Below are 21130 nucleotides of genomic sequence, written 5' to 3' on the forward strand. Positions count from 1 at the left end.
GCATTCAAGATTATTCTATTTAATCTCCATAATGATATAGTAACTTTAGCCTAGTGAGAAACAACGGCAACTTCCCCCTTTCTACCATAAAGACCTTGAATCTAAGTGAAAAGAGGTCTTAGCGGTGTCCCAAGGCAATAGATAAAGAGCCTTTAGCTTCCCTGTCATTCTCTAGAAGTGTCAGATAACCAGGACATGATATAAGGCATTGCGATTACAAAACAATATACCACTGAAATGTTTCAGGATGCAAGGGACCTCTTAAAAAAAAAAAAAAAAAAAGTGCCTTGGAAATACAAAGTAGATGAGGGTAGCTGAGAGACAGGCAGTTTATCATGAATATCAGTGACAGCGCTAGGACAATAAACCTTGTTTACTACAGATGTTTTTCGTTTTGGGTTGACAAATCTCTCAGGAAGGGTGAAAGCACAGGGCCATACCATGTAAGACCACCACCCACAACATCCTGAATCCAATTTTCCGGATATTAAGATTTAATACCTGTAAAAGTCCACACCAGCCGCAGAGATCATCCCAACAAAGTAAATGAAAACAGGTGCTTAGATGTTCCGGTGTGTTTGGTAAAAGTTTAGCAATCAGGCCTAAAACTACAGCTTCATGAAGCAGGCACTAACTTGTGCATGCACTCTACTATAGAAGTAGCTATGAAAAAATAAGTATGTTTCCTCCTTCCTGATTTTGACTCACAATCAACCCTCTGACATACCCACCAATTCATCTGAAATGTTAAAAATAGCCTACAGTGTGTTTCCTTTCTGCCCAATCTGATTGCAAAAGAGATGTGTCACGTGGCAGAGCATCACTCTGGCTGCTGATAGTTTAGGAGCCAAGTGTTTTTTTGTTGTTTGTTGTCTAAGAGGTGTGCAGCATTTTGCATCATGCCTTGCAGACCACAGCGCTCCACAAAATATGCAACCTCGCCCAGCAACAGAAGATATTGAGAAGTCTTGGAGCTGCCATTTCCCTGCCTTACAGTTGACTACTCCCCTTGCATTTATCTAAGAGTACTTGGGGCGCAGGATGGATATGGTTTGTGGCCTGAGAATGTGAAAAGGCCAGGAAAAACCTATAAAAAGTGTACAGAAGTAGCACATTCTGACACAGAGAATTTAACTGCATTGGCATGGTCAGACTCCAAAGAAGAATTAGGACCTCTTCACAGGATCCAGTCCTGAACAACAGCCAACCAAGTGTGCAGCCTTGTAGTGGTACACTAGCATCAGTCTTCACCTAAGGGGCAGCATGTCATTTGCTGTTCAAGCATCTCCAGATTACCATGTGAATCAGAGACACCCTTCCCCGCACCCCCCAACCCACCACCCCTGCAATATCTGCTCTGGCAGCTGGGTTAACAGCAAAGGGGTACCATGAATGAGATGCTGTGCAGCACGTAGGGGCTGGATGACATGGGAACACGATGCAAGGCTTTGTGCAGCATTTCTTAGGGACAGGTCACAGACCAGTGGCACTCTCTCCCTCTTGGGTCACCCCTCCAAACCATATGTTTCACTCCAGCTCCCTGTAAATCCTCATTCTGGCTGTGAGTAGCCCCATGCCAGCCACGGCGTTTCTAGGTGGGAGGCTACACTGATCATACAGGAACACTCAGAAACTGAACTCTAAGGCCGAGGTCTTGAAGATAAGATGGATGGAAAAGACACTTGTCTGCTGTTCATTTCCACTTTCATCTCCCAAGAGTCAAGAACCACATTCTCACCTGGGTGGTGCACTGGCTTTATATGGCTGGTAAGGCCAGTTTCACTGCCCAGTGGACCGCTGGAGAACAGCATCACAGACCAAGGCCAAAGCAGCACTTGATTTCTCAGCTCTAGAGTCATGCCAAAACCCTTTAACGTCTCCAGCCTCATTGGTGCTGGGCCAGTGGAGTAGAGGCCTACTGCCTTTGGGATGTTGTCTGCTGTCCTGAAAAAAATGCAGGATCCATCCCTATTGCAGTGCACAAGAACCATGCCCTTGTGGTAGGCATTATGTGCTCTGCTCTGCTTCCAGTAATTTCCCTGCAGTTTCAAACCAGACAGTTTCCAGAAGATGTTTCATTTTAAAGTGGGATTTAAGGTGTTGCCATGTTGTCCTACCCTCACTGTGAAGCAGCATAATAGTTTGGGCTGTGGCTAAAAACATGTTTGAGTCTTCTGTAAATGGTATCACAGCAGAGCTGAACTCAGATGTGAAGAGGATACAGCTCCCTGGGGTGTTTCAGCAACTGGTCACATGGTGAGTTTGGTATAGGAGGTATCACCTGAAAACCTTCCTATAACCTCCCTCCTCAGAAATAGGTCTGGCATTGCCCCAATCCCATGCATTTGTGCTCTATACGAAGCTGTCTTCCTGTAACAAACCCTGTATTAACATCGGCATTTTCCACTCTGAAGCAACAGCATTAACCTATTCAGGAGCTGACTTCATGCAGGACACTGGGAATAAAGCACATCTAATGTAATCAATCTTGCATTTCTAGCTGTGGCAATGCTTATGTTACTTTTTGCTAACAGCAGCAGCTATACGGAACGGGTACGTATAGTATCCCTGCTGCAGAGAAAAGCAAACTGGCAGGACAAGAAAGGATTGTTCCTGGCATCATTTCTCCACCTACACAGCAGAAGGCAGAGCTGTTTCAAGCCAAGCAATTATCCTCAATTTATTACAGTAATGACAATAGTGAAGGGCAAAGCTAAAAAATCTTTCTGGACAGGGCTGACTGGCAAGGGGTGTGTGTGTGTGTTTCTGCCAGACAGATTGCACTCAGACCTGTGAGTCCCCCATGGGTGTTCAGAGAGTGCTTACATCCCTTCTCCTCCTACCTCTAAGGTCTGCCTTTTTGCCCGGTGAGCTGGAGCCATCCCTGCACTGCGTATTCATCAGATGCCTGCACCCTCCCTGCGCAGTGCTGTGGGGACTGCCTGCCCTCCTGGCCACAGGGCTGGTACCCTGCCACTGGCACAGCGATGCTGCAGCAGACCCTTCACAGATCCTCTTCCTCCCCACCGCTGCAGTCCTCTGTCCAGCAGAGCCTGGGCTCCTTCCTGCCCCACCCCAAGCAGGACAGCCACGCAGTGACTGCTGCCCGGGAAGACAAGGAGGGTGACATTGCTTTGTGTAAGTCAAGCCTGCTAAATTTAATGGGGCTCCGTGGGCGGCTGAGGAACTGAGGTCTGGGTGTATGCTATACACCCGACAGTGAAAAAAGAGCTATGGGAGCAGGCAGTGTTTAAACCGACCAGCTAATTTTGTGTATTTATGCACAAAAATTGACACTGGCAAAAATTTGGAAAGAAACAATCAATCTCTGTTAAAAACAAACAAAAAAATGAAAACAAAACCAGAAACAAATGCAAACAAACAGGTCCCGCAGCTGGTTGAGGTTCAGCCAAAGGGTGAACAAGTCTTTGATATTCAAAGCTCTCAACTTTACGAAATGTGATCCCCAGACTTTGGCTAAATTGTCAATTGTCAAATGTCAATGAAGTGCAATGTTGCTTTTTTTTTTTTTTTTCCCCTCTGAAGGAAGCCATTAGTTAACAGTCTATTACATTCAATGAAACTATGACAGAAAAACAGCCTAACTTGAAATGTCAGGATCTGATTTTTTTTTTACATTTATTTTATTTCATCCATTTTTGGCGATAAATGCCAGAAAGGAATGTCTCATAACAGTGAACACATATTGTCTTCCTGTGTATTTGAAACAATATTTCTTATCACAAATAAAAAAAACCCAACCCTATGGAATGGAAAGATTCCAGAATGATTTTTGTTTTGTTGTATCTTTCTGCAACCATACTTTATTTGTGAGTTTTCTCCCCCTTCTTTCTGGATTTTCATTAGTACTTGCTACCCTTTAAAGAGAGGACAGTTGCCTCTCAGGCTGTGGGACTTCATTCTTGGTGCTGCCACAGGTTTACTCTGTGATTATGGGTAAATCACAGAGGCCTCTGCAAGAGGAGCTGTTGGCACTCGGAGGCTGTGAATTCATCCAAGCAAGGCAAAACATTTGTAAACTGTCAGCTACAACGTTATTATTGACTCACGCGCTGTGAAACGGGGCCGGTGAGTATATTTTGTTAGTTCTCTCCCAGGCTTGTAATGGATATGAGTGCAGGCTGCTGTCAAAATGTGTGTTGGGGGCTGTCAGTGGAAGATCACTATGTTAAGGTTCTCTTTGTCTCATGCCATACAAACTGGGGTCCTAGTTGGTCCTGCAGAGTGCTTTGCCAATGCCAGAAGCAATACTGCAAGCCTCACAGCACCAGCCCTATGGCAATGTGGACTAACAGCGCTAACAAAATTGTCATTACATCTCCAGCAACACCCTTCTCTACTTGCAGGTCTGGATGTTCCCACCCCCTGACGCTTTCAAAGGAGAAGGTGGAGTGGCAACCACAGCACAGCTCAGGAATATCTGCCCCCCATCCTGAAACCTGAACAACCTCCCCAGGATCTCAGTACTGTTCAGCACAGAGCCTGAGGGGCTGGCATGCACCACAGTGACATTTCAATCACAGTTGCCATTTCCCCTTCAGACTGAAGCCCATTAGCTGCTAAACTGGCTGCTTCCTGGTGCTCAGCTGAAGGAAGCACTTTGTTGGAAGTATAATCAATCTTACCACAAAACTCTGGCTGGTACTCTCTCAGGTGATTAAACAGTCACATAGGGGAAAAATGACACAATTCAAGGGTTGCTCTTAACTGAGCTAGGACATGAAAAATGTAAAGTGTCACTACATTACTTAGATCTCCTTACATCACCACCCCCCAAAAGAAGCCATGAAGCACAGCCCCTCCATGATGGACTTATGCATAATTCAAAACATGAACCGTGTTCAGGAGCAGATCTCTAGGTCCGAGTCTGCTGAGAATGCCAAGCAGCATGAGCTTGAAGGCTTCTCAAGCAATGAAAAGGGCAGATCACTAACAGTGTGAGAAAATGAAGCACAAGAAAGGTTGAGGCTGAGATCACACATGGGAAGCCACAAGTACTGACAACTTTAAAAGCTCTGTTAGTAAATTAACATCTCCAGAAGCTCTCATAGTTGTACTGATATCTCTAGATTTGTGATCCTGCTACATAGCCTTCTGATGCTTTATGAATATTCACCGTGTAGGTTCCCAAAAGAATGGAACATAATGCTCTTTAAATTAGCAGAATTTAAAGCAGAATTAGTGTTAGATTTCAAATGGTCATTCCAAAATTTTGAACGATCATTCCAAGGTTTCTTCTGTTTTCACATGTAAGCACAGGGAGGTTGAACTGCAACTGGAAAGGTAAGAGAGCATTTTCAATCCTGAACTACCACAAGGTTAAACAAAGGCCAGTGCAGCCCAATTGCCCATTAGTTTTCAGTGAAAACTAGAATCAGCATGTAGGTAAAGATTCATCTGGGGTAATTATTGTCACCATGGAGAAATCTGTATTCACCCAAAGTCACTACAGGGTGGGATTTGAATTTGCATGATGAGATTAGAATACAAATCAGTCACCTGGGGTAGCAAGTTACTGTGGTGCAGTTGGTGACATTACTGGTTGGGACACACTTTCTTCCCATGCAGTTGGTGGAGGTCAGTTAACCCCCAAAGTAAAAATTCCAGCAGTCAAACAGGCTTAGTCTTAAAAAACGGTGGTTAATTTCTAGCTTGAATAATCTCTTTTCAGCCCACTCTCACATGATGCAGTGTTTCCTTGCCAGATCTAAACACCCCAAGTTTTCTCTAATATGACCTGTCATTGCACAGAAGTCATGGTCAAGTTATTTGTCTCATCTTTCTCTACTGTCTGACATTTCAGTCTTCCTCTGCAGGGGTAGTATTTACATGACCTGGACAACATTTATAAGCTGTGTTTTTTCGAAACTTTGTCAGTGTTTCTGCTAAGTCATCATTTTGGAATAATTATTAGGAATATTTTGTCATTATGCCATCACCATTTGTAAAACAGTAACATATGAGGATTAATATATGAATGAAATGCAAGTTTACATCAGACAGTGGTGATATTATACCCATTTGTTAAAATCAATGTGTGTTAGCATCCTGAAAGTATTAGTAACAGCCCTGAGAAGACATTACAGATAACCTGCAAAAGCAAAAGCAGAACATAACCACGTATTACTCTGCAGCTTGGGGAACCTGCTAGATACCTCTTAGAGGCAGGTCAAAATTCTTCTTTGAATGCTGGCATATTGACATGCTATGCCCACTGGACCTCAGTCCTGCTGAGGAAGTGTCCATATATTTTATCATTTTCTTTGTCTTCAGCCCCCTCCCCTGCCAGTTTCTGCCTGGCTAAGTGGCTTCAGGGAACTGATACTTCCTCTGATTCACAGCTAGTAAGTCTGCTTCCTGGGCTTGTAGCAGTTATCTGAATATACTTACAAAACACATCCTTTTAATCCTTCCTCCAAATCTGGAGCAGGAAAAACTACGCACACTAAACAATTGATTAGCAACTATTAGGAAAACTACAGCGTTGCTTGAAAAGCTACTTACATCTGCGAGATGTCCATTGATCTCTACAGCATGGTAAATTCAAATGCTTGGAGCTAGCAAGCAACAGGGAGGTTGCTAGCCATGTTCTTGAATATTCACATGTTCAAAAATTAGTGTATTTGTTTGCTTTCCTGGCCAGATACCATTTTTCAAAGTAAAGGAGAATTTTGAGGTATCCTTCTGTTAACTGACTTTGAAGAAAAGACTCCCTGCGCTAATGCATTTATTGGCTTTTTGACCCTGAAACATGGCCTTTCTTTGCTCACAATAGCTGAAGAAGTTTGCAAAAATTATTGCTGATAACCTTCAAAATCCGTTCACATTATCAATAAATCAAAGTCTCCAAAAAGTATGGTGGGCTGACTAACCTCCGTGAGGCAATGGCTGGAGTGCACCAAGGGCTTTTGAACACAGTGACAGGGGGAAATTTGGTAACAGAGAGACAAATTGCAGCACAGGCAGAGCAGAGTGGCTCCAACCCTCAGTGAGGCTGGGGAAAGTAGGGTGCAAAGGCCACTACCTTGGATCTCAGCATCAGTGAGAAGCCTGGACTTATCATGGCTGGATGGCAAGAGGATCTGCCCTGCAGAGGTTTTGTTAGAAATGCAGCATGGCCAAAGAATGAATGATTAGATTGCATTCACAGTGCAGCCCCTCAGCAAGGGGAAGAGCTGCTTCAGGATCTCCTGTGAGTTCCAGGCAGACTGCAGGTACCTGTGGCATTGGGGAACGGATTTTTCCTGCTTTCTTCCAGTCAAGAAACAGTCAGACCTCCCCTGCTCTCCTGTGCTTGGCAGATATAACCACTTTTTCCCAGTTTCCTGGCACTTTCCTGGCTACCTAATGATGTTCCTCTCTTGCAAGTATGAACTCAAGCCTCTTCAAGCCCCTGTATCAAGACAGCAGGAAGCCTTTTGTCACCCCCCTTAGTTTGTACTCTTTAATTCCTAAAAAGCTAACAACACACTCAGTAGTTTGTTCCCTGAGCAGCTCAGACTACATACAGAAATGGACATTCTTCCTTTCCTCTGCAGTTTTCTCTCTCAGCCTGATAAACTTCATTTCCCTTGTTAAAGCAGTATTACCTTCACACTGCTAACTGTTCTGCTGAGCACACCCACAGCCCAAGAAAGCTGTTCTGAAAACATAAAAATGTTTTGAAAATCCCGGCTATCTTGAAATTACTAGCTATTGTGACTTTCTTGATATGTTCATGCTCCTTAATTCCCATGTCCTGTGATGATAAAAGGTGCTGGGCATCATGCAGCCTCATGAAGCTGAGTCCATGGAGCAGACCCACTGCAGAACAGAAATGCAAAAGAATCTATCACATAAGCGAAGAGTCTTTCAGCTGGGTAGACAGGAGTGATGCACAAACCCCAAAATCCTTCCCTCCCACAAAACCACGCTCTGGGGTTGTTTCTGTTTTTGGAAGGAAGAATCAAATGCTGGAGGATCTGAGATAATAAACTGAATGAGGGCAAACTGATGCAATGGTCCTTGGGAGGCTTGGGAAAAGTGTCAGCAGGGCACAGAGGGAGAAATCTTTGAAAGCATGAGCAGAAGTCAAGTGAATAGTGGAGCCTGCACAGTTAAAACCATTGAGCTGACCTCCTGTGGACCCAAGAAGCCTTGCAGAGGGCATCCTTCAGAGCAGGACAGAACCAGGTGGGGAATAAGAGATCTGGAGCTAAACTCCTCCTAAAATACACACAGCACTGCCAAGACTGGGTGATATTTGTCTTTTCTTCTTTTGACTGGCTGTTAGGATTATTGTTCCAACCCAGTAAGAAGCAGCATGTGACCTTGGGGGTCGGGAAGCAGGACAGTGAGGGCTCTTGCACGTGTGAGACAGGGGTCTGCTGTTCCGTCTGAACATTATTACTGATTTACTTAAAATATAAAACAGGCACTGGTGGTACTTCATGCATCTTGAGTGCTTCTGAACAGCGACCAAGCTACTGAACAGATTTTGTTGTCCTTTGCTGGGATTTTGGACTAGCCCATGTGTAAGTATCATATCAAAATTATAGCCCTATTTATCTGAAAACTAAGAAAGCGTGAAGGGGGATGAAATAATTCAAGGACTGAAAACAATTCCCTCCATGGGGAGAATTATGGAGCTCAGCTTGCCTGTTCTGTCAAAAAGGCTTATCCAAAGGTGAGCTGATTACAGTGTACATGCACCTTTGTGAGGGGAAAATACATGGCATGGGAGATATTTTTAATCTAGGAGAGAGCGGTGTAAATGAATGAATATCCAGAATACAAACACATATTTTTACAAAGTCAAAGTAGGCGGTTCTGTTTAAAAAAGAAGCTAGAATAAGGGAAAAGGCAGATTTTGTCTTGTTCTCAGTCTTCACACCACAACCGATGGGGCTCTGGAAGAAACCTTAGTCAGGAAGATATTCTATATCAAGTAGGTCATAGACCAGAGCATCCCAGTGCTCTGCTAGGTCTTACAGGGCTACAAAACCTCAGAACTTTTATGCCAGTGAAAATTCAGGCCATTTGATTCAAGTTAAAAACCTAATTTAATTTTCCAAATACATTTTATCACGGAAAAGAGTAAGATTCCCTTCCTGAGATGCAGTTCCAGCATCTTTACACTGGCTTCCAGTTACCATCTTAGAAAATTCAAGTAATCTTTTATCAGCTTGGAGTGGTTTGGTTTTTTTTTTCTTTTTTTTTTTTTTTTTTGTATAAAAGAAAGGCTTTGAACAAGCTTGATACTCTTTTTTATCTCCTTTGATCTGTCTAATCACATGAATTAATTGACTGTTAAAAATTGTAAAATTCAAATATCTTTCAGGAATTCCACAGAAATACTGAACTATGTCACGAATCATGCTTAAGATCATAGCTTCATATACTCCCCCCATGCCATGTGACTACCAACCCAGTATTGATTTCCTTTCATCTCAAAAACTGAAACGATATTCATTGCCAGAATAAAAAGCTGTCTGAGTTATGAGAATGCACTGCCAGCAGGTTCCAGGATGAAGCATAGATATAAAAAAGAAGAAGTGGGGGAGGGGGTAGTGAAAGCGTATGTGAAAAAGCTGAATATACTCTGCAAGAAGATGTATATTAAAATAAGGCTTTCATAATAAAACAATACAGGAGCAAAGATAACAGATGGATGCCACAATACTGATCTTGTCCAGAGCTGGATGGACCTTGCCTCTGGTTTAGCTTAGAGTAGCCCTGAGTTGTGGTCAGTCTTGTCCCACTGGATTTGTTCCTGCCCATTTTTCCCCAGCTAAAACCTTTTCTTTTGTCTCAGTGACTAAGGCTCTACTGGGGATAGGGAAGGCGGATGGGAGACAGGATGAGACAGGACAGGGTGTATATAAGCACACATTACATTGCTCGAAAATGATGCATAGGTTTTCTCCCTTTCTGCTTTCAAGAGCTCTGCAATTGCCAAACAATGGTCATGCTCAGGGACTTGAGTCCAGTGTGTACCTCCTGCTGAGGCTGGTACTTCATACAATATTTTGACGTGAAATATCAAGATGTGATTCACAGTGTCACTCTCCAGGAAACTGGGCTCCCTGCAGTACAAATAGTAAAGGTAGCCAGTGTGTCTACTATAAAGCAAGTGACAGAAAGACAGCACCTGCTCCTCTTCACAGTCTGCCTGGGGAACAAGAAGGCAGAAGCCCTTAGCAGGAGACACTCTAAAATTACCTACCTGTCTCCTAAGTTACACACTGTGACTCAGTCCCTCCTTGATTTCATGTGGCCTGAACACGACCTGAAGCACAAAGACTCCTGCTTTGCTTGACTTGGTACCTTGTGGCAAAAAAGACATCTCTGGGCCCAAGCAGATCTGTACTCCTCAAAGAAGCCTCTCTTCCCTCCTTCAGAGAAAGCCTTTTCTCCAAATGCTGCTCCATCTTAGGTTAAGCAAGCTTTTTCTTTTCAGAAGTCTTTTATCATCTTCCGTGGCATCTTCTAGGGCTGTCTGACCTTTTCTGACAGAAATCCAGAGCAGTCTCTGCCCAGGTACTGTCTGCAGTAGATTGGCATCCCATGTGCTCTCCCTGCACCAGCTGTCTCATTGCGTTGCTATTGATTCCTGGGTGGATTTCTGCAGCAAATCTATTGCATTTCCATTAGCAAGACTTGAAATGATGAAAATGGTCATTTATATCATTCCGGCTCTGCATCACAATTAACCTGCTACTTAGCCTCCAGCAAGCCGAACTCTGCTTTCTCATCTGATGCTAAGAAAGTTCCCCAAGGTTTCTGTGCACCCAAAACTTAGGTACTGCAAATCTGAGGTGGGCTGCTGTGCATGTTTATTTGTAGTGCATGAATAGGAAATAAAACATTTCACTTATAAATACAACAGATACTGAAGGAGGATAATTTCGGTGCCCTGCAGTGGAAACCCAAACCCTGGGTTTTGTTAGGACGTCAATTATTAATCAGTTTTGCTTAGAATTTTACGATGCAGTATGGTCCCAGATGTCATTTTTAATAAAGACAAAATGGCCATATACTCCATATATCTTTTGTATTTTCTATATGCACATACACATAAGTATATAAATGAGGAGGGATACCATGCAAAGGTTCTGCGTAGCATGAATATATGACTTATTCTCAGTGAAGTTTACAAAGTAAAATCAAGCTTTTAAAAATATACACAAGTGCAGACTACTCTTTTGCACTGAGAAATTCAGACCGTTAAGAGAAAATACTTTGGGAAATGCTGCCTTTCATGTTCTGCTCATGATGCATGGTGCATGGAAGAAAAACCACACCCATGAGGTAGTTTTGAAAGCCAAGAATATGGGGTGCCTGTCCAAGAGAAAGAAATGCAGGACTAATTAGTTCAGTCCTCTGCGTGTGAAGTAAAAGAACTATTTCTATGCAAGCAAAACATGTTTAAAAGGGGGATGGTAGGGATACAAAAAGAAACAAAACAATAAATTGAACAAACTCTGTGGTCCTTGAGGGCATTTTAAAGACAGTGTGGCTAACTGGGTGGGGGAAAGGAAGTCTCAGTTATCAGTTTAGAAGGCTTAATGGACCTGAACTTCTTAAAAATCACATCTTAGGCATCCCACTCCTTCAGTCCCAATCCCACTTTCCTCTGAGTGTCCCTGTCACAAGTACATACATCTGTAAGCTGCCATGACCTTTGGGACAGCAGAGAAAGAAGTGTTCCAGGGAAATACAGACTGGCTGGCTCAGTACAGTGGCACTTGCTTTATTGCTGCTTGTTAATGGAGGCCCGTTTGTGTCTCCAGGGCCTACTGAGATCAGCATCTCTTTATTACACTCTTGAGTTAGGCTCAGAACCTGTCTGGTATCTTAACCATGATTAATTATAACTTCCCTGTGACAAGACATTGTTAATTCACAGGACACATCAAGGAAAAGCCGTGGCTTTTAAAACAAGTCTTCATATTGTGTAGCAGACTACACAACTTAGAAACTGAATTGCAAGGTTAGTGTCCCTATAGACTCGTTGGAGAAAGAGAGTTACTCCTGCTAGAGCCACACTGGGAATTGCCGGGGGGAGGTCTCTTCCTTTATGCTGAAGAGGAAACTTAAGGCCACCTAGCTTCCTAATGTAGGCACTTAAGTCAGGTGTCTGAAGATAGTCAACATCAATAAATGTATCAGAAATGGAGCAACATCTGCTTTAAGGTGCTCTCCTCCTACATCTTCAAGCTTCGGGGAAAAAGCAATCTCCCTGGTAGTGCTGCCCTGCATAATAACAGTGAGTATAGAAAAGGCTGGTGTATAGCCTGTGTTGTATCTTTTGCCCTCCTCTCCTGTGAGTACAGTCCCCTGTGGCTCTCCGAGACATCCCTGACCTTGATGCTTTCAGAGGCTGACAAGCATGGACTCAACCCTACAGTGTTGTGCTGGGGATTTGAACTGCAGAGCATAGGTCAGAATTAGACTGTTTCAATAAAAAGAGCAAACGCTGTCTGAAGCTGCAAACCCTCTCTGTCCATAAATTGGAGCTTTCAGCTGGGCTGCAGCACCTATAACTGGAGGGAAAGACTTCCTCCAGCCTGCCGCAGAGGTATAACGCAGACCTTCAGAGATGACTGTGTGTAGGAGAAAGGACATCAAATGCAGGGCTCAGAAAGAACAAGAGGAAGTGAAAGATGCAGAGGGAAATAGCAAGGAATATTTATAGCATGATACCAAAAGAAGGGACAGGCTAGTTTTCTTTCCATTTCCCCCCATCCCTACCTCTAAAAAGACACAATAAATACAACCATTTTGCCTGGATAACTTTGGAGAGGAGCTGAGACCTTTTCCTAGGTAAACACTCACTAGCATTCCTCAGAGGCACTCTTTTAACACTTTTTCCACTGAGGGTGAGAAAGCAGCAGCCTTTGCTGGTGCTGGCCCAGCACACCTGAAGTGGCAGCAGAAATCAGAAACACAAGAGAGCAGTCCCAGTCAGGGGTGGCTGACAACACTGCACAGACCTTTCTCTGCTTTGCCACATTTTCCAGGTGATGGCCAGCACCAGTGAGGCAGAAGGGAGCCCTGCCTGCCCCCAAGGGGCATGCACAGGTCTGGTGCTGCACCCACCCACTCAACTGCATGTTATGGCCATCACAGCTTGGTGGGCACAAAGGCAGGGAGATGCAGACATGCTTGCTAGTCATCCGTTGGCCACCAGTATGGCACAAGGTGTGCAGGTGGTTTGTCAGCGCACGGCACCTAAGGTGGCCAGGGAAGCCAAAAGTGAAAAGGACAGAGAGGCAGTGTGGATGTGCTGCCAGGGAAGTGCATCCTCTGGACCCTGCTCTCTGCTGGGACTTTTGCTCTGCTCACAGGGAAACCCACTCCAGCAGAGTCCTTGTGCTGTGGTCTGTCTCCTGCTTTTTGCTTGCCTTGTGGCACTTCACCAAATCAGAAGAGCCGTGATCCCAAAGCCAAGGGCTCAGGCACCTCTGCTTGAGGGCAGAGCCAAAACGCAGGAGTGCTGCAATCCTTTGGCAGAGCTGTAACTCCAGAAAGGCAACCCCGCATGGATCTTTTGTGGGAAATCTGCTTAAACAGAAAGAGAAGGGAAGTGGGAAGACCTGTAAAGACGGGAGTGCTTGCTTTTCAGAGGTACAGATGCAGTTATTACAGAAACACAGTTCTGTAAAGGTGATGGTGTAGGAAGAAGTAAAATTTGGCTCTAAACTGTGCTGACGCTTCTATAATCTGCATGTCCTCTCAGAGAGAAGGAGATTGTAGGTTACTCTGTACTATTATATACCACTTGTAATGAAATCTTCTCTGTTGTAATTATGCTAAGATTGACACTCTCTCTAAATATGGGAATGCTTTAGAACAGTTAGTTTTCCCTTCTGTTTCAGCAAATGAGAAATGATATTACTGTACAAAACATAAACCAAACTGAAAAGAAGAGATTATTTCTTTACTGATAAAGGGGAATGTATAGTAATAAGAGTGAGACAAGTCTTGAATCTAATGCACCAGACACAATTACTAGGATTGTCTCTCTCCTGCTCTCTCTCCCAGGCTCCAGGAGAAAGAAGAATCAATTAGCTCTCTGCAGACTATGACCTTGAAGGATACAGCTTTAAGGGGAATATGCTGAGTAAGACAGACAAGAGAGGAGAAGAAGAGAAAAGGATTTGGAAACTCATTGAAGGGCTTGGTTCAGAAACAATGCATCAACCACAGAATATGAGATAGGTCAATTCATTTTTATTTCTGCACTGGAAAAAAAAAAAATCAGCACAGAAGGGGCTTTCTGGGAACAAGTTACCTCACTCTGCCTGAAATTAAAAAAAGGACACTGAGAGGCAAAAGAAGGGACAATCCAGTTTGCAGATTCTACTTTCCAAGCTATGTGAGAATTTTATAACTGTCAAAGGCATTCATAAAAAAAAAAAAAAATCGCTGATGCAATCTGTCATCCTCTCCAACAAATCTTGCTCTACATAAAACAATGATGTGTTTGAAATGCAGCTGTTCCAAAAACCCCAAGACAGTGCTTTTAGAGCTGTCCAAAAAGTTATTTTCATGCCTGCTTGAATTTTTAGGCAGATTTTTTTGCTACTTTTTGTACTTTTCCAGCTATATTTTCTGATTTTTCTTTGCAGGGAACTCCAGCCCCTTACCATATTCAGAATTATGTGTCACAGTCAGAATACTGTCTACACAACTTTCTCCCTCAGAGCAACCCAAACCTGACCTATTGCCAGTTCTTCCTCTCCTTTCAGTCTGTATCTGGAAGTCTATGATGACTTAAAGCACATTTATCTTAAGAAAATTAAGGCAACAGTAAAAAAACCCAACAACTAAACACAATCGCCTAATTTCTGGACAACCATTTATTTCCCAGATGTGAGCAGATCTGAATGCACATAATGGCTTTTTGTCAGTGACTGCTCCAAAGATTCTTTTTTCCCCCTCTTTCATTTACTTCATAGATGAAGTTAGAATGTCATTGATAGAGGTTTGCCTCACATGTGGAAATTCAAGAGAATGAGTGGTGTTGTCGTGGAATAACTATCTTTTGGTTACTTCTCCATCTCACATGAAAGAGGCCATTTTGACTGGATGGTGGTCCCTGGTCACTTTATAAAGTAAAAAGTGCTGTTATATCTTTAATAACACAATATATTTGCACTATAAAAAATATTTTCTGCATCAGCAATAATAAAAAAAATCACTTAGTATGGTTCTATATAACTTCAAAGGTGGTTAAGTGACCCAATAATTCAAGTAATGTCTTACCTACCACAGACAAAGCCCCCTGTCATTTAACTGTGCAGCAGTATCTCTCTATTAGTCGCTTTCCATCAGACAAATTACTTCTAATCCAAAGACTGGTTGTCCCCCATTATCTAAGCCAAAGGCAGCAAGGTTTTCATAGGAATGCTTATGATTTTCTTTCAGTGATTCTGGAATTGCTGTTCAGGACTGAGTCTCAGCTGAAAGGATTGCCACTGAAATCACTGCAGTTATGCTTATTTTCACGGCAAGGTGGCCGGCCCAAAATGTAAACCTAATCCAATTCCCACATATCTATACTGAGTCCAGTCCTGGTGGAGCTAAACTTAGTAGCAAACTTCTGGTCATTTCAGGGCTCCAGGGTGACATCCAGTATGTGCCACCTACAAGGTGACCATCCTGTGGCATTACAGTGAAGGCATGAGGGAGAATAAATGAGATGGGGTCCTGCAAAGCAATTTGCAAGGGACACTGTTCCTCATTCTGGTCACTGCAGATTTCCAAAAGAAACCTCAGCCCTGTGCTCTTGACACAACAGCATGCTCCCCTCTCTTGTACTAGAGTTACACAGCTCAGGAATTGCTGGCTTGATCTGTGCCAGATTTGATGGGTTAAAATGATGAATGTGAAAGAAATTACACTTCAGCAATGCAGTATTTTGATGCTTTATGATCACTACTGAGAAAATAATACAGGTACCTTGGGTATTTTTTGCTTTAAGGATGAGCAAAGACTAACTTGGGAACTGATCCCTCCTGCACTTGCAAAAATGCTTTCCTGAAATGCCCCACAAAAGTCTATGCGGCAATGTCTGAGAAACAGGTTCAGCAAGAATCAGCTCCTAGAGCAGGGAAAAGATGCAGAGAAATGTGTGCTATGCTCTTAAGAGAAAGGGAAAGATCATAAGCTAGCTGATAAATTAATAATTCCCAGTCTCTAACTGCTTCAAATACACTGTCGCTTTCTCCCCACTGTTCTCCCTGAGTGTTTCAGGAGGATGATAGGGTTGTTTGCCAGCAACAGACTTCAGTAAGGAGGTTGCAGAAGTGCTCTGCAGGCAAGGCAAAGAAAATGAACACGGAAGATCCAGCACAGGACACAAATCAAATTTATAAGAAAAATATGCTGACAGACCATGTGGAATAGCTATCAGATAAACCCTTGAAGTAAATAACATAGTTCCCTACAAGTGGATGCAGAGAAAAGGTTGGTGCTGGCACTTTACAAAGGTCCCAAATGAAAAGCCCTCTTGCTTGCTGTGCATACCTTAGTTCTAAGTTCAGAGGCCCCTAGGTGCTCTCCTCAGAAGGTAACCCATGCTATAGCCATCTTAGCACATTTAAGCTTTGCATGCCAATCACATCTTCCTTGAGGACAGCTGCAGAACAGTTAAGTGGCTTTTTTTTTTTTTTTTTTTTTTTTTTTTGTGGAAGGGGAAAACAAAGAAACACATAGCTTCTACTTACAAAGTTTTGGAGCAGTTTGGAGATTGGTTTCTGTTGCTTGCGCCTGAGACGCTGTGGTAGGCTCCAGGGCAGGTGGTGACAGCGAAGGTGCGGCAGAGGACAAGAACCCAACATCTAGGATGCGGTTATACAGAGAAGGCTGGAGGAACGGTTTGGAGGGCAGGAGCGAGCTGTCACTTTGCACTGTCACTTCAGCCTTGCTCTTGGGGCTAGGTACAGGGAAGGCTGAGGCATACACCTCCGAAGGCACCCAGGCAGACAGAGCTGTAGGATCCACAGCGCTCTTTTGGTCTTGTCCTATCCTCCCAGGGTCAAGGTGGGTGGGAGAGTCATACTCAAAAATCTTGTCCACAAAGACCCACTTGAGGCCAGCAATGCAGAGGCAAAGGCTGAGCAGGCAAGCCAGGATAGGGGCGATGCAGATCTTTTCAGAGTTGAGGCAGCCCTTCAGTCGCTCTGCCTCCAGGCACACACAGCAGGTTGCGGCAAGGCCTGCTATCCCCTTGACCCTCCTGTCCTCTCTTTGGGTGCCCGGCATGTTCTCCTCAGCCGGGAGCCCGTCAAGGGATGTATCAGGGCTCAGCTGAGCTGAGGGGCTGGGGAAAGTGTCAGCAGCTACTTCAGACATGTTTAAGCATCAGCTCTCAAACAGCTCACCTCCAAAAGGCCTTAACTCTATCACAGTCCATTACTGTGAGACACAGACAAAAAGAGACGGTAGTAATAGTCACAGTGCTCTGCAAAAATCACAGAGTGGGAGTCAACAAAAGGTCCAAGCTCAGCAACATCATCCAAACGGGGAGAGGAGTAACACACAGGAAAAATTAGACCCCCCCCCTGCCCCCCCTGCCCCAGAGCCCTCTGTCACTCTCTCTGCCTCTCTGAAGCAAGAGTAGCCTTGCAATTACTCAGCTTCTGTTTGCCAGCCACTTATATTCCTTAAACGCCTCTCAAGCAATTCCAGCTCTTCTGTGGGAGGGAAGAAACATCCCCCCAAAAGCAAGCACAACAAAACAAAACAGGGGAAGGAGGGTGATGAGAGAAAGAAAACCACAAACACCAAACAAATTGACCAGATTAAGTGAACCAGTAGCCCAGAGCGAAAGGCAAGACTCTCACCTTGAGCATCTGAGGCTGGTATCTGCTTAGACGAGGAAAACAATTGTCATGCGGTAGAAGGAGCAAAAGCAAAATCTGTAACAACAGCGGCAGCGGTAGAAGTGACAGTAGCAGCAGCATCCTGTCGTGTTACAGCGGCGGCTGAAAGAGGCTGAATCATTACAGAGCAGCAGGTGCTCGCTGTCTGAGCATCACTGCAAACAATATCATTACACAGAGGTTTGAAAGGAACAGCGATGCCAAGACGGTGGTAACTCCCTTTCTCTCCCCTCCCTCTTTGTCCTTCTTGAGCGCTCATTCACTTTCCTCCTTCCCCCCCACCCCCCCCAGCCCACCCCCCCACCCCCCCGCCCCGCTCCCCCAGCCCCCTCGCAGCCTGTTTCCCTGTTGTACAGACTCGATCCTTCCTCCCCTACCCCACCCCCCGCCCTCTGCAGGGCTGGTCTGAGGGAAATCAGTACACCCAGCAACGCAGGACTGTCAGTGACTTCCTATTTTATCCAATTAGGAGGAATAAAGGCCATCAAATCAAAGGGAGGGAGCAGGCAGGAGTTGCGCGTCCGCCCGCTCCCTCTCTCCAGCCCGAGCGCGGCCGGAGGCGGCGGCCATCGATGGCACGGTCCTGCGGCGGGGACCGGGTGTCGGTGGGAGCTCTTTGGGCTGGCCTGGGCTCGCTCAGTCTGATACCCGATCTCTCCCGGGGGAAGACTGCTTTCCAGCAGCAGTTTCTCCCTGCCTGACACCTAGAGACAGATTTTCTTTCCAAGCCCCTGAGTAAGTTTTGTTTGCTAGGAATAGTGCTAACATGCATCTTGGATCTAGCAAAGGAAGAAAAAACCCCAAAACCCAACAAAACCCAAACCAAAAAACATTCCCACCTCTGACAAATTCGCATTCAAGTCATTGCAAAGAGGTTTGCATATTTTTTTTTTATTTTCTACTTTCTAACCTCCTTTCCAAAACCCTCCAAAACAAAAAAAAGCAGGGCTTCACACTAAAGCCAGCTCCTGAACATACTTTTTAAGAGCTTGTATGCTGCTAGCATATATCCTTAATCCCCTTCAGACTTTAAATAAAATAATATATATATAATATCAAAGAATTTTATTATTAACAAGACTTCCACTTTGTTCTTAAATTTGCCTGTCATTCCTCACCTCCACCAATACCTAGCATTAACTCCCATTTCCTCCAGTGCACTGTAATTCAGGGATAAATCAACAATCCAGTTAACATAATGAAAGTAGGATTAGAACCAGCTCTATTGCCAGTCTCTTTTGCCTCCCACAGAAAAGTAGGCCTAAGTAACAAAACAGACATATATATAAAAGGAGAGGGTCTTTTAGCACAATTTCCAGTTCCTTGGACTTTGTGACAAGATTTGCATTCAAAATTTGGCAGCATGAATGTCCCTTTCTCCTTAGTATAAACAGCTGCAGGATGCGTAAGGAAACAAAGAATCAAGTGCTGCAAGATGCTTTGAAATAATTTTTGCTGGTACTGCCATTAGGTGTCTGAAAGGTAATTTACTTTGTAGTTATGTACTTTCAGTAGAGACAAAAAAGATGTCTGTTTCTGCCCATCTCCTCCCCCTTCCCCCAGCTCCCCCACCCTGCCCCGACTTCCACAGAAACTTTGGTAACATTCACATAAAAAAGGTTTATCAAAATCTCAGTGAATTCCATAATGTTTTCACAGACTCTCATGTCAAGGGCTAACTGATGTTTGTCTGATCACAAAGCTTCCTGTGAGGCTGTAGTAGTAGCCAACTGAAGTAATCACAATGCTACTACATTCAAGTGTGTGGAGAATTAACCTTAAAGCACAACCAGCAATCACACTCCCTGGAAGAATGTAAAAAGATAAATCATCATACAATCTAGTCTACATTACCGCTGAAGTGTCTGGTCCTCAGGTTAATGATGTGATCAGTAACCTCAGACAGAACGAACAGCTTGCATTGCATATTTACATACATGGCTCCTCTTATTACAAAGCAGTTGTGCTCCTGAGCTGGTAATATTCTGCATGAGTGCAGCCTCTTTCAGGTATCTCAAACCCTACTTCAAACAGCAGTAGCAACACAGCCAGATTGCCATGACAGCTGTGGTGGTCTGTGGGTAAAAATAAGCAAGGATTCTAGGGAAAGGATGTATAATTTATTAGATTAACTGATAAATCTGGGAAACCCAGACATAGTTTAGCACACACAAGTTGCTCCTCAGGTGTGAAGCTGAATCATCGCTCTTCAAAGCAGAGTGCAAGTTGAGAACCAGCTGGGAATATTTTCATTGTACAGATGAGATACTGCAGCATCTGAGTGCTTGGCACAAATTTTTAAAGGTGTCTTGCCTTGCCTTCTTTATCCATGTCTAATTTTTCAACCTTTCTATTTCCAGTAAGACAATTTTCCCTGCTGAAGCTGCTCTGAGTTTGTGTTTAATCCACCGACCTGTCCACATCTTCTCTGCAATGGCTTTCCAGGCAAACTACCTGTGTTCAATATTGCCCTGTAATCTTCACTAATCTCCAGCCTATCCACAGTAACTGTTCTTTAAATTATGTTTCTGCTTTGCTCACATCTTTCTGGTGCTGAGGTGAACAGAAATGCATGTGGAGACCTTGCACCTTCCTTATAAGGGTTGCCATGAAGTTAGAGCAATTAGGCATAATGCTACATAGCTGGACCGAGGAATGAGTTATTGCCCGTTCAGACCATCTCTGCATGCGCAGTGCCCCGTGAAACCTCAGAGCCTCTTGTCCCAGGAGCCTGGTGGGGACGCTTGCAGGGGCTTCCCTGCATGTGGAGGCATCATCCCCCGTCTGACCCTGCTGCCGGAGGGGCAGTGAGCTTGCAGGGACTGGGGAAGCACTCTGCCAAAGGGGTCTCGCTTGCTTCCCCCTCCACGAGCCCTCCTGGCTAAAAGGAGCTAGGATAGCTTCTGCTGCCTCCCTTGTTTTTCACGCTCTCCTCTACTGGCAAGGGCCCAGCCTGCCTGCACCATCTCCTCCCGACTGGCAGCCACCTCCAGCCCCTCCCGCCGCCTCCGCGGCCGCAGCATCTCTGTGGGACCTGGCTCCCTTCCAGGCTGCAGTACCCTCCTCTGCTGAGTGTCCCTTCCCCCGCGGCACCTCCAGACCTGGCGCCCAGTCTGCCTGCTTCAGCACTACTCACATCTCCTCCTCCTCACGTCCCCCTCCCCACGGAAGCCTGCACAGCTGCTTCACGCTCCCACCCCAGCTGGAGCTGCAGGGTGCTGGGGCTTGCGGCCAGAGGA

At 44.5% G+C, this 21130-nt stretch overlaps 1 protein-coding gene across 4 annotated transcripts in view; it reads right to left on the bottom strand.

Moving 5' to 3' along the window:
• NRG1 (neuregulin 1) overlaps nt 1-21130 on the bottom strand; it is a 306437-nt gene that overhangs the window by 92010 nt on the left and 193297 nt on the right. For 2 of the 4 annotated variants that reach the window (XM_040580770.1, XM_040580773.1), the window contains exons 1-2: nt 17853-18139; nt 16734-17424 (exon numbers count right to left, since the gene is read on the bottom strand). The exons of 1 other annotated variant lie outside the window; for it this stretch is intronic. In XM_040580770.1, the coding sequence (XP_040436704.1) occupies nt 16734-17361 (628 nt within the window). In that variant the 5' untranslated portion in view covers nt 17362-17424; nt 17853-18139. Of the gene's footprint in view, nt 1-16733; nt 18140-21130 lie in introns of those variants that run through there. One more of the 4 variants, XM_040580769.1, reaches the window with a different exon arrangement.

This window comes from Falco naumanni, chromosome Z (genome assembly GCF_017639655.2).
Source record: "Falco naumanni isolate bFalNau1 chromosome Z, bFalNau1.pat, whole genome shotgun sequence".
Taxonomy (NCBI): domain Eukaryota; kingdom Metazoa; phylum Chordata; class Aves; order Falconiformes; family Falconidae; genus Falco; species Falco naumanni.